This window comes from Cucurbita moschata, unplaced genomic scaffold (genome assembly GCF_002738365.1).
Source record: "Cucurbita moschata cultivar Rifu unplaced genomic scaffold, Cmos_1.0 Cmo_Scf00016, whole genome shotgun sequence".
In the NCBI taxonomy this organism is placed as follows: Eukaryota; Viridiplantae; Streptophyta; class Magnoliopsida; order Cucurbitales; family Cucurbitaceae; genus Cucurbita; species Cucurbita moschata.
In genome coordinates this window covers 9,409-27,006 of record NW_019268532.1, presented here as the reverse complement: position 1 = coordinate 27,006, position 17,598 = coordinate 9,409, and the positions used below count along the sequence as shown (strand labels likewise).

Genomic DNA, 17,598 nt, shown 5'->3' with positions numbered 1-17,598 from the left:
TTGGGATTAGTTCACAAAAATGGGAGCCCAATTCAGATGTCTTCTCCTATAATAGAAGACATTCCATTTTTTGTAACTGTGGGGAATGAATCCAAATGGGTCACCACCAACCAAAATGCTTCATCCAGCATTTGCTATTAATGAGCGCTTGTATTTATGGAGCTTTAGACATGTGGGTGAAGGATAGTGGCAGCCAACCCAACCGCATTTTTTTATATATTTTTTTGTTTTCTTTTGTAGACGTGTCAAGTGCACGTTACCACATTAATCACTTCCTACACTTACAATATTTAAGGTTTTTTAAATATTGTAAAATGCACATACCTTTACAATACAAATGGATGTAATTGAAAATTTGAAAGCAAGATAGAAGTGATTTTATAATTTTGGTTAAAATTAGTGAGGTAGCTGGTGAATGTGAATAGGTTGACGTAGTTGGTGGTGTATGAACCAAGAATGTGTGCCAATAAACTGAAGTCCTTTGCATTTACTATTATCATTATTATTGTTATTACTGTTGTTGTACGAAAAAGGGCCACCTACGTTGATTAGGCGCTTCCTCATGAATTCCCCAACCCACGCCCACACCCTTTCTTCTCTCATTAATTCTTTTTAGAAAGAGGAGAAATGATGGCATCAGCATTAAATCATTTTCCTTCTTTAATTTACTTGCCTTATTCCTTATCCCAATCCCTTGTTCTTGACGTTGACTTAAACAAGTTGACTGCGACCCATAATTCCATTTCCAAATTAAATCCCAATTACATGGAACCAACAGTTTTAAAATGGGAAATGGCAAAAATAGTACATTTGTCGACAATGACTCCACATGCATTTTTCCAGCGTTATTATTTTCTTAAAACCTGTGGTACATAATCTGAATTGAAATGAAGTAAAAGGAAAAAATAAAATTACGGGCCTGCCAGTTTGTACCAGTTAAACAATGAAATTAAGACTTTCTTTTTTCTTTTTTAAATAATAAAAGAGAAAAGGAAAAAAGGAAAAAAGGAAAAAAGGAAAAAGAAAAGAAGGAAAAAAGTGGGTAGCAAATAACGATGCCCGCGAATTTGAATCATTGGATACATACACTTGCACAAAATACTAATACAAATTAGCTTGGTTCCGGAATTAAGATATTCCATGATTGTTGACGATACAAAAAGGGGAGAATTGCAAGGAGTTAACCAAGAGGACTAGCAGGAGCTTTGTCGCTGTGGTGTCCAACACAATGCAGATCATACTTTCATTTCTATTCATTCCTCTTTTTCTTAACGAAAAACAAAACTAATAATAATCCCAACTTCGAAAGCGGTGTGTAACCGATCAAAGCCCGACACGTGCGCTTTAAAACGCGGCTTCTGAAACTACCCCTTGTCTGTACTCCACTATCGCCTTTATCTTCCTCTGTGTTTCTCTTTTTCTTCCAAGTAATCTATGCATCATTTTTTCCTCCCTCCCTTCCTCTTGGGTCCTAACTTAAATTCCCTCTCGCACAGTTACTTCTTACTCCGTGTCATCCTTAAATGTTCTCTCATGCCACGATTTTCTCAACTCTCGGGGGACCAATATTAGGTCCGTGTATAAGTTAAGAGAATGAACCATTAATGGTTGCGCATTTAAATAATAAAATGAGGATCCACCCAAAGTTAGAATCAAATACATTAAAGAATTGGTATTGCAGCTCTAAAAAGCACTTGTAAACGCGTCTAGGTTTGGTTGAAATTCGGAAAAAGGCCATAGAATCTCAACATAAATCCAAAAAATAAAAGAAAGGCAGTGATAAAATTGAACTTTTTGGCAGCGTGAAACCACTATAAATTTCTGCATACAACCCAACCCAACCCAACAAACAAAACCCAAAACAGAAATGCACAGATTACCCGCGCCCCTTCTGGTTCCTCTCTATCTCTCTATCTTCTTGCTTTCGGCTTTCAATGTAAGTCAATTTCCATCTCCACTTCACTCTTTATTTCTCTTTTCTTCAGTTTTTATCCCCTGTAATTGTAATTTATGCGTGGAATTGTAATTTGTGTGTGGAATTGTATTGTAAATTGTAAATTGTAAATTGTAATTTGTGTGTGGTTTACGTGGGTGTGCGGAAACAGGTTCCCGCGGCTGGCGACGAGGACAACCCCTTTACCCCAAAAGCTTTTCTGAGTCGTTATTGGAACAAGGAGGTCTGGAATGATTTGCCAAAACCCACTTTTCTCTTCTCCAAGGCGTCTCCCTTGACGGCAGTGCAGTCCGCGGCCTTCGCCAAACTCGCAGCCCAAAACACACTCTCCTCCCGCCTCCCTCAGTTCTGCTCCGCCGCAAATCTGCTCTGCTTCCCCGATTTAGCCCCTTCTTTGGCCAAGCACAACAAGGACTCCAACTTTGCTGTCTATTCCAATAGGAACTTCACCACTTACGGCTCCAAAAGAGCTGGTGGCATCGACTCCTTCAAGAACTATTCCAATGATGAAAATATCTTCGTCGATTCCTTCCGGCGCTACAGCCACGGCGCCTTGAGCCACGCCGACCGATTTTCGACCTATGGCATCGACACCAACGTCCCCGACCAGGGTTTTAACACTTACGCCTCCAAAGCCATAGGAGGTAACGGCAAGTTCACAACCTACGAACAATCCACCAATGTCCCCAATCTCCGATTTACCAGCTACTCCACCGATGCCACTGGACGATCTCAAGTCTTTAAGAGCTACAGCGAGAACGCAAACGCAGGAGATCAGTCGTTTGCCAACTATGGAAAACGAGGAAATGGGGGTCCCAACGAGTTCTCGGCCTACGGGACCAACGCAAACGTAATAGGCTCTGGGTTTTCAAGCTATGGGTCCGACGGAAATGGCGCTAACGACACATTCACCAATTACGGCAACGAGCAAAACGACCCACAGAACAACTTCAGGAGCTATGGGGAGGGTGGGAACGGAGCGATTGAAAGCTTCTCTAGTTACAGAGACCAGGCGAATGTGGGGGACGATTCATTTCAGTCCTACTCCAAGAACTCGAACTCGGCGAAGGTCAATTTCGCAAATTATGGGAAATCCGCCAATGTGGGTTCGGACAAGTTTAGTGGATATGGACAGAATGGGAATGCGCAAAGCGTGGGATTCAAGATCTATGGGGTGAATACAACGTTCAAAGATTACGCGAAACGGGGGATTAGTTTTGCCCAGTACAGCAATGTGAGCTCCGGTGGTGCGAAAATGTCGGTGAACGGGAGTTTGGCGCAGAGGTGGGTAGAGCCCGGGAAGTTCTTCCGCGAGTCAATGCTGAGGAAGGGGACGGTGATGGCTATGCCGGACATCAAGGATAAAATGCCGAAGAGGTCGTTCCTGCCCCGATCTATTCTATCCAAGTTGCCCTTTTCGAGTTCGAAACTGGGAGTGATGAAGAAGATATTCCACGCCGAGGATAACTCGTCGATGGAGACTATGATGATGGAGACGCTCGGGGAGTGCGAGAGGGCGCCGAGTGCCGGGGAGACAAAGCGGTGCGTGGGGTCGGTGGAGGATATGATAGACTTCGCCACGTCGGTGCTGGGGCGGAACGTGGTGGTCCGGACGACGGAGAACACGAAGGGGTCGAAGGGGAACATAATGATAGGGGCGGTGAAAGCGGTGGAGGGAGGGAAGGTGACGAAGTCGGTGTCTTGCCACCAGAGCCTATTCCCTTACCTACTCTACTACTGCCACTCCGTGCCCAAGGTTCGAGTGTACGAAGCGGAATTGCTGGATCCAAGGTCTAAGGCCAACATAAACCACGGAGTTGCCATCTGTCACTTGGACACCTCAGCCTGGAGTCCCAGTCACGGGGCGTTCATAGCTCTCGGGTCCGCCCCCGGTCGGGTGGAGGTGTGCCACTGGATCTTCGAGAACGACATGACGTGGACTGTGGCCGACTGATCTGTCGCCGCAAGGGGGGAGGGTATGGGTGTCGTCTAAAAAATGTTTAGCCGCCACCTCCACGTCATCAGAACATGTTTTTAATGTTTAATGTTTAATTGCTTTTGAATATGATTGGAAATAGAGAGGGAAAAAAAGAAAGAAAAAAAAAAAGAGGATATTATTTTCTGTTTCTAAGTTGTTTTAGGTTTCGCCAAAGAATGGTACTGTTAACTGTGAAAGAATGGTCCTGTGCCCATATCTATGTGCTTCCATTGCTTTGTTGTGTTGCGAGGGACATTCCATGAGACAGCTCACACGCTTGTTGTGACTCTCTCTCTCTAAATCTATCCATTTCGCACTTTATGGGCTGCTACTTTGAGTCCAAAACAAGAGAAATTCTTGGTTGAGGTCACAATACATCTAACAATTTTGCACCGTTAGATGTGAGAAAAATGGTACTTTTGTATTCCATAGTTATTAAGGGCTAATATATTTTTATATCTACCTTTGATGGTTATTAAAAGGATGCTACATTATAATGGCCTTTGTTGGTAGATAAAAACATCCTATAATCTTTTTGAATGCTTTAAATTTTTTTTAGTTAAAAGATATTTTTTAGATTGGTTGAGTATTATTGAAACCTTTTGAAAATATTTTTATTAATTTAACCTAAAATTTTTATAATTTGAAACAAAATTATATAATAAAAACAAAACGGTGTTGAGAATTATTTCGAAATTATAAATTTATAACGAGGTAGATGGGTCCCCTTTTGACCGTTGTGTAACGTTACAAAGTCCGAAATTCAAAAAAGTTGGGCTTTTTCCTGTATGGCCTTCCGTGCATCATTCTCGTCCATGAAAGAAAGTGAGAGAAGTCGAAAATATTGATTTGTAATTGGGATTTGAAGTAAAAGAATCTGGAACATTGAGTCGTTCCTTATTTCTTTGAAGTTCTTTTAATGGCGACTCTGGCACCAGGAGTTCTGGTAAAGCTTCTAGATGGAATGAGTTCGGGGGTGAAACCCACGAGCGATCACCGCAGCTCCCTGTTACAGGTTACGGACATTGTGCCTGCAGATCTGGACGAGAAAAACCTGTGGCCAAAGCATGGATTCTATATCAAGGTGTCGGATTCTTCGCACTCGATCTACGTGAGTCTGCCTTCGGATCAAGGTGATTTCGTTTTGAGCAACAAAATGCAGCTAGGTCAGTTTATATACGTGGATAAATTGGAACCTGGGTCCCCCGTCCCAGTGGTGAAAGGCGCAAAGCCACTCCCTGGGCGACACCCTCTGGTGGGAACACCAGAACCTCTGATGGGTTTGAGAGAGAAAGGGGAGAAATGTGATGAAAAGTCCAAGGCAAAGGGGTCGGTTCCGAGGCGGGGTTCTTGGGGAACAGGGATGATCCATGGAGATGGGTATTCTTCACCCATGATTCTGAAGCCCGTTCCCCTGGACTTTGACCAGTGTACGCCCGTGAAGGAGCGAATCATGTCTCCCATGGTTAAGGGAAAAAGCGGAATCCGGTCTTCCTTTGGTGGTGGGCTGTTGGCTAAAATTGAAAGCCCTGCTCCTTCAATTCTTAGGAAAAGCTGTGCATCCATTTCCAAATTCCCTAGAAGCAAGAGCGTGTGCGAGCGAGATCCAAGGATTTCATCACCAGCTTCCTTCAACTCAGCTGTAGGTATACAAAATGTTAAAACTTTCAAGCGCTGCTGTTGTCTGTTGAGTGTTATCTGTGGGCCTCTCAAACATATTATCTATCTTCATTTTCATCTCATCACTTTCTTTGGCTGGCTTGTTGTTGCAGCAAAGAAGAGCACCACTCCACCTCCAAGTCTGCGGAATCAAAGGACCTCCAGGATTGATGCCTCCCCCATGCTGAATAGTTCTCAGTATGGCCCTTCAGACTCTGATGATAGCGGTACCATTCTTCCCATTAACTTACCAGGAAAACTCAGCATATTAGGCAAGGTGAATGAACGAAAATTAATTCCTTCTGAATTCGAGTTGGTTGACGGTGCTCCTAAATCCTAATAATGCATCATCTTATGATAACAAACAACGTTTATCAGGAAGCTGTGCAGCAGAGAGATACAGCGCAGAAGATTGCCCTCCAATCCTTGAGAGGGGCTACTGCCACGGACGCTTTAGTTAGATCCCTCAGGTACACCCACTCGCACTTTCACCCACTCTCATCACTGACTTGCTCTAAGATAAGATGGATATTTTGTTGTATGTATGTAGGATGCTTTCTAGGTTGAGTAAATCAGCTAGAGCCGACGCTCCTGCCAACTGTTTCGACAAGTTCCTTGAATTCCACCAGCAAATCATGCAGGCAGTGAGTGATATGGTGTCGGTTCAAGCCGCTACTGAACTGGCTCAGAACCAGAATTTCATAAAGCAACAACAGCAGCAGGAACAAGAATCTTCCTCCTCCTCCATACTAAGTGAGATCACACCCAACTCCAGCAATCCTGAATCAAGTTTATCCAAAAAAAGGTGTGGGTTGTACAAGTCAGTGGCGACTTGTGCTTGTCCGGAGAGAAGCGAGCAGAGGATAAAGACTAACTTTGGGAAAGTCGTGATGCCGAGGGAGCAGAAAGCATCATCATCATCATCATCAACATCAACATCTGTTGGGGAGAATGATGAAAATCAGAAGCCACCTATGGCAATGGCAATGGCAATGCCATCACGGTCCAGCAGCAGTAGCTTGAGCGACACAATCAAACTGGGAAAGGAGATTGAAAGGGAAGCTGGAAAGTGGTTTATGGAGTTCATAGAGAAAGCATTGGAAGCGGGCATGAAGAAGAGCAAGGGAGCGGGGGACGAGGATGTGAGGAAAGTTCCTCAGTCTGTATTACTCAAGCTCATCAACTGGGTCGAGGTAGAACAGTGCAACAACAATAACAACAGGGGGGTGCTCCATCCCAGAGCCTTACAAATTGCTCGCAAATTAAGGATCAAGATCAAGAACCCTTGACATTCATACTCTTTCTTTTTCTTCTCTGCACACCAATTCTCTACTTAAGTCCAATCTTCCTCCACAAATTCTTAATTTTTTATTATTACTATTTTGTTGGCTTTTATTAATTCATTATTGTACCTATAATTTGATTTAATTTAACCGTGTTCATTCCTAACTTTTTTGGGGACAGATAATTTAAACTTATTCAACTCAACGGTTCCAGCGGTGGAAGAAATATATAGGAATTACTGGAGGCACGTGCTAAATAATATTTATCAAAATCCGAAAGGGTACAAGAAGAAAAGAGCATATTTATAAAACTAAGGGGAAGTAGAAGCCAATTTGACTCGTTTGCTGTATTCAGCCAAAGCCCATAGCGGATATATGTTTCTGTAAGCTGCATAATGTAACATACAGTTCTTCATGAAAACACCAGTTATTTCCTGTTGAGGAAAATCTCCGTCTTCGGTTTGCGAGTTTATTAACAGCTTAGCTGCACGGTGAAGAGGTGTAGGGTCCCTTTCCGCCTGTTCAGTGTATATTTGGGAAAGGAACCATCATTTATTTCAAATTTCCACAACTGGACATAAATGCTACTTAAATTAAACATCTTAAAAAGATTCAAGCCTACAAACCTGTCCAGAATGAATGAGGGCCATCATAGCCCACGCTGTATGAACCAAATTGGAGCGCTTTCCTTCAAGGGGCACATATTTCTAGTAATGCAGCCGCACCCACACCCACCAGTGAGCGCAAATGAAAATGGTATAAAGCTATTAAATAAACAGTTCAAGTGGATGGAGAATAAAATCGAAATTACCTTACTCGGGCAGCAGAGGTAGCTCTCTCCCCAACCACCATCTGGCATCTGAATATTCAAAAGGAAATGTACGCTTTTGCGAATGGCTGCGCAGTTGTTAAAAGTTTTGGCGGCAGCCACCAGACCGCCGAGTGCGAACCAGCAACCATACGTAAAGCAAACTCCCCAGTTACCGTACCAAGAGCCATCGGGCATTTGTATATCATGAAGGTAGCGTACAGCGTTTTGAATGAAGTTGTCAATCTCCTTCGTCCGGTGCCCTGGGTGTAGCTTCTTGAACAATATCAGAGCCTGGATTGCCGATGCTGTGCACTCTACATACTCGTGCTCAATCACTATGTCTGCAAAGAACTCCGTCGGATTCAGCATCTGCCACCGCACCGTACATCATTCTATTAATTTCAGATCATATATTTCCTTGTCTTCACATTATTCATTCATTCATCGCATTCAAACAAAATTACTTAATAACTCACTTCTAGCCATTTTTGACCGGTTGCAGGTTCCCAGGCTGCCAAACCTCCATTCTTACTCTGCACGTGTAACGGATACATAGTATTGATTTTGTTTCGTGGAGAGAGATCATATTTAATTTAAATTAAACACGCATAGGCGGAGAGATCATTTTTTTTTTCTTTTTTTCATTTTTAACCTTAATTGAAGGAGGACATTGTGGAATAGAAGGAGACTAGGAGAGTATAGAAGAAGAGGATATTTTTTAAACAAAATAGAATATTATTTTAAACTATTTTGAAAATGTGATGATATTATTGAATGTTTTGAGAGTTATCTTGAAACATTTTCTATAATTTAACCTTTCTTCTAACCTGTAAAGAAAGTAAGACATTCACGGAATCGTATAACCTCTGAGCTTCCATTTTGTCGCCTACAATCTCTGGGCGCATCAGTGAGAAAAGAAGGCAACACTGGGAGCATGCAATTGAAGATTAATCAACATATATAAGATGTTTGTAATGCAGATTCTACATTTAAGCTGAATTTATTAGTTTTTATATGCGCAATGCATGTACCTTCAGAGCTTCTGCAGTACAATCAGAAACTTGCCATCCATGATCTTGATCAGAGAAAGTCCAAGATCCTTTCGAAATATGTCGATGCATGGTCCTGAAGTTACCAGAGGGGTTGTCCTTAACCTGAGACTTTTTAATGAAGTCATGTCCTCTGGCTAATACAGGTCCAATTTCATCTGCCATATCAGCCGCAAGCAAAGCTTGGATGGCAAAACCCGTATCCCACTCTTGACTACCAAAACTCTGCATCTTCATACCGTCTTCAGCAACCCATATGTAATCGGGGATCCTTGCCAAATGCTTTTTGAAGTAATCCCCATCAGGATCTTCCACCCAACAAGCTAGCATACAGAGTACCTGATACATTTCCAATATCGTCAAACTAAATCTCAATTAATATGATTTTGTAACCTTGGAGTACCGCATATTGCTTTACCTTTTCAACACAACCAATGGTAATGTATCGACTGTTGTCATCTTCGTAATGGATATGCTTCATGGTGACTTGAAGAGCCTTCTCCCTAACCAGCTTGTTGAATGGCCAACGAGTAAGAAGCGGCTCAGTGCAGATATATAGGCTATCCCATAGTAGATCTTGCATCAAGGGATGCGGGTAGTATACATCCTCCTGCACATCCAGATTTGCATTCACGTAGTGTAACTGCCTACAAAGTAAATAGGTTGAATTAAACAAATTATATAAACCTTTGTACACAGATGCCGGGTCTTCTTCCAGTTTATCTCATCAAAAGGTTGGGCGTGAAGTTCCAGTCTCAATTCTTGTATGAGTGGTGTGATTTGGCACACAAATCTTTTTCCATACAAGTAGGACATGGGCATATAAACCATTCGACAATAGCACCACATTTTTGCTGCACCAATTTTCATACGTACTAATTAATATTTAATCAATAAGACTACAGATGAGCAATGAACTCAAAGCAGCATGCGCAAAATTCAAACCTGGGTGCATTGGTAGAAACGAAGGGAGTAACCAAAACTCTGGCGGCATTGGGCTGCTTCCAGCCCAATCATAAACACCAAGTATCTGTTTTATCGCACACTTTAGACCGCTCAATTTATAAAACAGAAACTATATTACTTGGAGTTTCTTAAGATGATAAACTAAGCAGGGTGGAGAATATTATACTAGATGATAGGTAATCAATTCTTAAAATTTCTCAACTCAACGTTTTTTTATTAAAGTATCTTAATCATTTATCTAAATTTATTCCTACCATTCCTAAATTATTTTTCTAAAGGTTGGGCTTAACCCTATTGGGTTAGTAATGATATTTTAACACTCCCCTCGCACTACGCTCTAATAAAATGTGTAAGTATTCAGCTCTTTTGTAGACAAGTCTACCACTTGGTCATTCGTATTCTTCCTTCAAGACTTTGTCTCTAATAAAATGGCAGTGTATCTCCACAGGCTTTGTTCTGCCATGAAACATCAAATTTTCTACTAAACGAATCATAGATTGGTTGTCGCATGGAAGTGGTATCGAATAGTCAACTTTCTGGTGCCAATCTTTCAGCAGAAGTTTCAGCCATGTATATTCCTGAGCTGCTCTCGCCGCTGCTTTATACTCTGCTTCTCTAGTTGACAATGATCCAGTTGGTTATCTTTTATTACACCAAGAAATTGGTCTCGAACTAAGCTTGAACACATACCCGGTGCTTGACCTTCGAGTATCGTAATATCGTTTGACATATCTCAAGGTCCGTCGGGCCGCATCCAAATGAGGCTTCTTTAGACTTCGCATATACGGACTAATGACTCCAACTTCATTTCTGAATCCATTTGGTTGGTTCATGTAGATCTCCTATCCAACTCTCCATGCAAGAAAATATTCTTCATATCCATTTGCCAAAATTTCCAATATTTATTTATCACAAGTACTGGAGGAACTTATATGATAGTTATCTTTGCCACTAGACAAAACGTTTTATCATAGTCTAGTTCATATTCTTGAGAGAACCCTCAAGCTACATATTGAGTCTTGTATCTTTTGATTGATCCATCCAAGAGACACATTATTTCGTAAGCCCACTTGCAAGAGATGAATTTGACATCTTCTGGTCTTGGTATTAGTTCCCAAGTTTGATTTTGCTCCAGGGCTATAATTTCTTCCTCCATCGCTTTCTCCCAAGCTAGAGTTTTGTGATACTTCTTCATATGTCTCCACCTCATTAACTTCGTCTTCTACTGCATTGGCATACTCTGGATTTGGCTTTATGATTATTTTTTAATGTCTGAGTTGTTGAGGTGTCATTTCATTTTCATTAGGTTTGCTTGGTTGAGTCACTTCTTGTTCACCAACACTAGTGTCACTTGAATCTTCAGGCACATCAGCACTTAAGCAAATGTGTACAGTTTGCTCCCCCGTCTTCTGTGGAAGAAACTCTTCAGTTTGCTCCCCCGTGTTCTGTAGAAGAATTTCTTAAGTTTGCTCAAGGCCGGGTAATACTTCCTTCTCTGAGGGCAACTCCTCTTCCATTGCACCACTTTGATCATCAATCATGTGGTTTGAGCATCCTGAATCAATGATCAAATCATTCTCATAATTGATATGGTCTCCCATCATTGCCATGAGTGCTAACTCATCTTCTTCTATGCCATAGAGTACCTCAGCATCCCATTCCTCCTCCATCTCCATGTTGGAGGATGCCACATTGCTTTCGACAGATTTTTTCTTGGACCAACAATCTCTGGACAGGTGACCCTTTTTCCCGCAATTGTAGCAAATGCTCTCAAATCTTTTTCTTTGAGAACTTTGGTTGTCATTCTTTTGAGTTCTCTCAGGTTATGCAGTTCCTTGGTGACTTATTCTTTTGTCACCATTGTATCCACGTTCGGTAGACGACCTATTATTGCTCCGACTTTCACTTGTGTAGAGTGCTTCTTCTTCACCCTTCAATGTGATGCCTCCCATTTGTTTAGCCATAGCTTCTTAGCTGGCAAACAAATTTTCGAACTCTACAAGTGATGGTTGAGTGGACCATCCTTGTACAATAATGAAGCTTCGATAGTCTGGTCGCAATCCGTGGATTATGATCATCTTCATTCGATCTTCTCCAATTGCGGACTTTGGGTCAGTTCAGTAATCCCCCGACAAATCGACTTACCTTATGGAAGTACTGAGCAATTGTCATGTTATGCAATTGACAACAACTCGTTCTCTAGAAGTTGTAGTCTCGTATCGTTCTTCTTTGAGAACAACATCACAAACGTGTCCCGTGCTTCTTTCGGTGTCTTGTCATCCCAAATATGCTCTAACATCCTTTCTTCGATTGTGGTCTTCAGGGCAAACATTGCTTTGCTTGCTTTGATTCTCCATTTGCGCAAGGCGCCGTTAGAATCATCCTCTGGCGGTCTAGTTTTGCGCCCGCCAACGATCTCCCAAAGATGATGTCCTTGTAAACAGGACATCATGCATGTTGCCACGTGTTGTAGTTGTTGTTGTTGAGTTTCTTGATTCTTCCAACGATTTGGAAATCGCCCATCGGGTTGGCTATACCTCAGTAATACCAAACAAGTTCTTTCAACACAAGACTTGTAGAGTCACAGACTACTCACGACACAAAAGAAACTCACTCACTACTAATATCAAGAAATCGTTTCTGATGTGGAAGATCAAACAAAGCTATAACCACAAAGCATATTAAAAATTCCAAGAGATCAGATAACCTACACTAACCTCGGTTTGATACCAGATTGTTGAACACAACTCGGGAAACACTCGCACACCTTATTAAGACCAATCGAGAAGAGATTTACAAAACACTCTAGAAACTACTACACTCTAGATAGGGTGGAGAGTATTTATAATCATGATAGGTAATCCATTTCCTAAAATTTCTCAACGTTTTTAGAGTATCTAAATTATTTACAACGTTTTTAGAGTATCTAAATTATTTACCTAAATTTATTCCTAAAATTCCTAAATCATTTTCCTAAATTTATTCCTAAAATCTTAAATCATTTTTCTTAAATTATTAGATCATTTGGCTTAACACTGTTATGCCAGTGATATTTTAACATTAATTACACGGTAAGCTAAGCTAGTGGCAGTGAATTGAATCAACGATAATTAACTAACTAAATCAGCTAGCTAGAATGAAGAAATTAGTAGTAATGCGTGTGTGTAAATGATACTAACCGAGAGCCACGTCTTTCCCCAAGAGGGTATGTAGGTGACACTACCATGATCAAGAATCCACTTGCGGCCTCTAACACAAGCATTGTTGAGACCACCATCTGGGTCCTCTCCAAGAATACGCATACAGATATAGCTGAGAGCAGTGCAGAACATGGTGCTATGGCCCTCTATATGCAATCCCCACCCACCATCTTTGTTTTGATGGCAGTATATGTATCTAAGTATTTCTTTCTTGTGTTCTTCAGGGAATACTTGGTCCAAATGTCCTGTTATGTATAAACACATTACCTGCACACTCCCTTCATTCATTTCAATTCCATTTCCGATTCCATTTCCATATCCTGGCACCTACAGATTTATACTCACCAGCGGTGGAAGGAAGAACAAAGGTCCTGCGTTTTCAGCCGGCCAGTGTCCATCACTTGCTTGCAACGCTGAGTAGAAGTGAACTGCTCTTCTCAATGCTATCCTCGCCTTGTCTTGTGATATTTCCTCCCCCTCCTTTATCTTTACTGCACCAATTTCTTGTTTGAACTTCTTCTCCCTCAGGAACTACCAATTGTTTAAATACATTTTGTATCATCTTCCGAAACATCATAACTCAACCAAAATTGGAAGGTTTCATATATAGATTCCAAAATTTTGGCCTCCATAAAAAAAAGTTGTAGCCCCATCCGCGGAGCTACGATCAGTGTAGTGAGGGAAGGTAAAGTGTGAAGTTAAGAAGGCATTAGTTTATTTACTTACTTGCATTCGCCAAAGGCAGTCGGCACTAGGCTTGACTTTGTAGCGATTCCGGTAGAAATGAAGGCGAGCCTCTTCTACTTCTTGTCTCTCTTCCGGTGTCCCTGCTTCCGGATCGAATTCCCAAGTTTGTCTCCCTATGAAGTCATTTGTGCTGTATATGTAGGGGTCATTCCCTCCATCCGCAATCTTAAGCCGCCACATACTTGTTTTTTACTTCCGGATCCGCGTTTTGTGTCTGAGCTAGCTCTTCATATGAAGACATGAACCATGGTTATTTCGGAGGAAACCAGGTATGATGATGAAACGAAACCACTCTCGCATACAAATTAGTGCTGTTCAATAATAGACGCAAGGGATTTAAGACGAAAATGGCAGTAGATGAGTGGATAATAAGTTGTTATACAGTTGCGTAAAGCAAACAGTGAGGCAATCAGAAAAATGAAAGTACGAGGTGGAAGTTAGATTCTTAATTATATATAAGGTGATAGGTGGTTCAACAATTTAAGAGGTCAGTTTGGAGAAAATAAGGAGGAAAAGGAGTTGTAGTTAAGGGTAGTGGATCGGGAATGGAATGCATCAAGGGGAGGGTTGGTTGGGGTGTTCGATGACATTTATGACTGGAGCCTCACCAGTCACAAGTTTTGTGTTTCTCAACGCTCTCTAAACTAATCCGTACATAAAAACATGTGGATGACACTGCCCACACAACTGAAGATACAAGAACGATACTAATTCATTTTTCCACGCAACATTTTTCCTTCCCTTACTCCTCTTCCTCCAGCTCCATGCTCTAGCGCCCCATCCCTACTCATTGCTGTGCCTTCCCCCTCTTCGTAGTTCGTATTAGGGGTTGGTCCTTCTTTCCTCAAATTTTGGCTCACCCATAAATCTATCGTGGGTTTTTTTTTTTTAAATCAAGGATGCCTACGAATTTAAATCTCCAACTCCTCATCTTGTTTTATTCAACTAATAAAATATTTATCAACAAGTTAGATGCTTAATTTATTTTTTAAAATATAATTTATATTTAAAAAATGTAAAACATCTTTATTGCCTTAATTTACACATTTGCACACAAATATATATGTACGCACTGCCTAGTGCCTAATCCCTATAATATTCTACAAAGTTGTTTTTGCTCCAACTTGAATATAGATCCAAAGTTTGTGAGAAGAAAAAGTGAGAATGACTCTATTTATAAAAAAAATAAGGTAAACATCCATGTTCTGAATTTAATTTATCAACAAAGGACTTCCTATTTGAACATACACGTTCTGAATTCAATTTATCAACAAAGGGCTATGCTATGGGCGAAAAAGTTGTATTGTATTAAGCAGCAGCAGCAGAATAATAGAACAACTGAATTGCTGAATAAGCAGCTAGCGGAAAAATGAATAAGGGAAAGTTAAAGAAGGAAAATGCCTTGGTTGCTCTGCAGTGTGGGGGTAGACAAGGCATTTGGTTCAAAATGAAGAGCCACAACCTACTCCCCCGATTCAATCCTCATTTTACTCTTGAATCAATAACCTTCTTGGCGAAAGATGGCAAACAGAAAGCTGCTGTGTGAATCTGGATTTCAAATTTATGATTCTAATCAAATGAGGATTGGAAAATCTTTTTTCAAAAACAAAAACGCCCAACAAGATTATGGTACACACCTCAGAATTGTAAAATCTCAAGGGCCCTCTAGACTTGTTGTTAATATCATTAACATCGATTGAATTTATCGGGTGTTTGAAATCAACAGCAGGTCCTGTTAGGAATCACGACTCTCCACAATGTTGAACACAACTCACTGTGGGAAACACTCGCTCTCTTTATTAAGACCAATCGAGAAGAGAATACAAGACACTCTGTAGAATACTTCTGCTTTTTATTGTTTTTAGATTTCTTGGATGAATAACCTAGGTAGGGTGGGGTATTTATACTAAGAGTAAACAATCTATATTTAACCAATCTAAATCTAGACCTAACCGATTTGAATCTAGACCTAACAAATTGAATCTTTCTCCTAAAATATCTACATCTCTTTCTCCTAAAATCTCTACTAAAATAAATATACTGGGCTCGTACAATTAGGCTTGACTCTATTGGGCTAGTACAATTATTGGGCTTGACTCTATTGGGCTAGTGATGATATTTCAACACTCCCCCTCAGCACTAGTCCTCATTCGCTGCATCATGTTGAGCTGACAGCGAAAGCTCTCATGTTTGCTAGTATTCAACCCTTTTGTAAACAAGTCTGCCACTTGGTCATCTGTCTTGATCTGCTGCATCTCGATTTCTTCCTTTAGGACCTTCTCTCTAATGAAATGGTAGTGCACCTCCACAAGCTTTGTTCTAGCACGAAACACCGGATTTTCTGCTAGGCGAATCGCAGATTGGTTGTCGCAATGAAGTGGTATTGGATACTCAATTTTCTGGTGCCAATCTTCCATCAAAAGTTTTAACCATGTATTTTCCTGAGCTGCTCTATACTCTGCTTCTGTAGTTGATAATGATACTGTTGGTTGTCTCTTGCTACACCAAGAAATTGTTCCCGAACCAAACTTGAACACATACCCAGTGGTTGGCCTCCAAGTATCATGGTCTCCTGCATAGTCAGCATCACTATATCCAGCTAGCTTCCAGTCTTTGCTTCTTTTGTATAAACGATCGTAATTGATTGTACCTTTGACATATCTCAAGGTTCGTCGAGACGCATCCAAATGAGCCTTCTTCGGATTTTGCATATATTGATCAATGACACCAACTTTATTTTCGAATTTCTTCGATTGGTTCATGTAGAACTCTCTGTTTAACTCTCCATGCAAGAAAGCATTATTCATATCCATCTGCCATAATTTCCAATCTTTATTTACCGTAAGTACTGGAGGAACTTGTACGATAATGATCTTTGCCATTGGACTAAACGTTTCATCATAGTCTAGTCCATATTCTTTAGAGAACCCTGAATCTATAGTCTGAGCTTTGTATCTCACGATTGATCCATCCGGGGTACACATTATTTCGTAAGCCCACTTGCAAGAGATGAGTTTGGTATCTCTTGGTCTTGGCACTAATTCCCAAGTCTGATTTTGTTCCAGGGCTATAGTTTCTTCCTCCATCGCTTTCTGCCAAGCTGAGTTTTGTGATGCTTCTTCATATGTCTCCGGCTCATTAACTTCGTCTTCTACTGCGTTGGCACACTCTGGATTTGCCTTTAGGATTATTTCTGAATGTCTGAGTTGTTGAGGTGTCATTTCATTTTCACTAGGCTCGCTTGGTTGAGTCACTTCTTGCTCACCAACACTAGTGTCACTTGAATCTTCAGGCATATCAGCACTTAAGCAAATGTGCACAATTTGCTCCACCGTCTTTTGTGGAAGAATCTCTTCAGTTTGCTCCCTCGTGTTCTGTAGAAGAATTTCTTCAATTTGCTCAAGGTGTGGTAATACTTCCTTCTCTAAGGGCCACCCATCTTCCATTGCACCACTTTGATCGTCAATCATGTGGTTTAAGCATCTGGAATCAATAATCCAGTCATCCTCATAATCGATATGCTCTTCCATCATTGCCATGAGTGCTAGCTCGTCTTCTACTATTGGACATAGCACCTCTGCATCCCATTCATCCTCTATCTTCTTTTTGGATATTGCCACATTGCTTTCAACCGACTTTTTCCTGGACCAACAATCTCTAGACATGTGGCCCTTTTTCCTGCAATTATAGCAAATACCTTCAAATCTCTTTCCTTGGAAACTCTTGTTGTCGTTCTTCTCAGCTCTCTCAGGTTGTGCAGTTCCTTGGTGGCTTCTTCTTTTGTCACCATTGTATCCACGTTTGGTAGACGGCCTATTATTGCTCCGACTTTCACTCGTGTAGAGTGCTTCTTCTTCACCCTTCAATGTGAAGCCTCCCATTTGTTTAGCCATGGCTTCTTGGCTGGCTAACAAATTTTCGAACTCTACAAGTGTTGGTTGAGTGGGCCAT

General features: G+C 41.1%; 3 protein-coding genes and 1 long non-coding RNA gene across 6 annotated transcripts; 2 read left to right on the top strand and 2 right to left on the bottom strand.

Moving 5' to 3' along the window:
- The first annotated feature begins 1,790 nt into the window (after positions 1-1,790).
- LOC111454108 (polygalacturonase 1 beta-like protein 3) lies at positions 1,791-4,339 on the top strand. Of its 2 annotated transcripts, XR_002712374.1 has the most exons (3): positions 1,792-1,936; positions 2,106-3,984; positions 4,065-4,339. XR_002712374.1 is itself a non-coding variant. In XM_023095418.1 (2 exons), exons 1-2 carry the CDS (start codon positions 1,868-1,870, stop codon positions 3,906-3,908), a joined length of 1,872 nt encoding a protein of 623 aa, XP_022951186.1. In that variant the 5' UTR covers positions 1,791-1,867; the 3' UTR covers positions 3,909-4,058. The 2 variants fall into 2 exon arrangements, 1 of the variants encoding a protein (XP_022951186.1); XM_023095418.1 differs by lacking the exon at positions 4,065-4,339 and having other exon boundaries at positions 1,791-1,936; positions 2,106-4,058.
- Positions 4,340-4,723: 384 nt separating this feature from the next.
- On the top strand, positions 4,724-7,202 carry LOC111454505 (uncharacterized protein DDB_G0271670-like). 2 transcript variants are annotated; one of them, XM_023096000.1, is made up of 5 exons: positions 4,724-5,578; positions 5,705-5,868; positions 5,970-6,061; positions 6,142-6,784; positions 7,056-7,202. In XM_023096000.1, the coding sequence occupies exons 1-5, from the start codon at positions 4,852-4,854 to the stop codon at positions 7,062-7,064; spliced, it is 1,635 nt and encodes a 544-aa protein (XP_022951768.1). In that variant the 5' UTR covers positions 4,724-4,851; the 3' UTR covers positions 7,065-7,202. The 2 variants fall into 2 exon arrangements, with proteins under 2 accessions (XP_022951768.1, XP_022951767.1); XM_023095999.1 differs by lacking the exon at positions 7,056-7,202 and having other exon boundaries at positions 6,142-7,050.
- On the bottom strand, positions 7,092-14,377 carry LOC111454504 (beta-amyrin synthase-like). The gene is made up of 12 exons (XM_023095998.1): positions 13,627-14,377; positions 13,246-13,431; positions 12,880-13,167; positions 9,680-9,764; positions 9,422-9,588; positions 9,153-9,344; positions 8,717-9,073; positions 8,513-8,611; positions 8,162-8,218; positions 7,686-8,054; positions 7,501-7,581; positions 7,092-7,392 (listed from the first exon to the last, which is right to left on the bottom strand). Exons 1-12 carry the CDS (start codon positions 13,825-13,827, stop codon positions 7,186-7,188), a joined length of 2,289 nt encoding a protein of 762 aa, XP_022951766.1. The 5' UTR covers positions 13,828-14,377; the 3' UTR covers positions 7,092-7,185.
- A 471-nt stretch (positions 14,378-14,848) lies between these two features.
- On the bottom strand, positions 14,849-15,380 carry LOC111453981. Its single transcript, XR_002712339.1, has 2 exons — positions 15,285-15,380; positions 14,849-15,195 (listed from the first exon to the last, which is right to left on the bottom strand). It is a non-coding gene; the product is annotated as an uncharacterized LOC111453981 (long non-coding RNA).
- Between the last annotated feature and the right edge of the window lie 2,218 nt (positions 15,381-17,598).

Coding starts and splice junctions, on each gene's coding strand:
- LOC111454108 (XM_023095418.1), top strand. CDS start 1,868: ATGCACAGATTACCCGCGCCCCTTCTGGTTCCTCTCTATCTCTCTATC. Junction 1,937..2,105: donor TCTTGCTTTCGGCTTTCAAT/GTAAGTCAATTT, acceptor GTGCGGAAACAG/GTTCCCGCGGCTGGCGACGA.
- LOC111454505 (XM_023095999.1), top strand. CDS start 4,852: ATGGCGACTCTGGCACCAGGAGTTCTGGTAAAGCTTCTAGATGGAATG. Junction 5,579..5,704: donor TTCCTTCAACTCAGCTGTAG/GTATACAAAATG, acceptor TTGTTGTTGCAG/CAAAGAAGAGCACCACTCCA. Junction 5,869..5,969: donor AACTCAGCATATTAGGCAAG/GTGAATGAACGA, acceptor AACGTTTATCAG/GAAGCTGTGCAGCAGAGAGA.
- LOC111454504 (XM_023095998.1), bottom strand. CDS start 13,827: ATGTGGCGGCTTAAGATTGCGGATGGAGGGAATGACCCCTACATATAC. Junction 9,765..12,879: donor GGGGAAAGACGTGGCTCTCG/GTTAGTATCATT, acceptor GCGATAAAACAG/ATACTTGGTGTTTATGATTG. Junction 9,589..9,679: donor GTTTCTACCAATGCACCCAG/GTTTGAATTTTG, acceptor AAATTGGTGCAG/CAAAAATGTGGTGCTATTGT.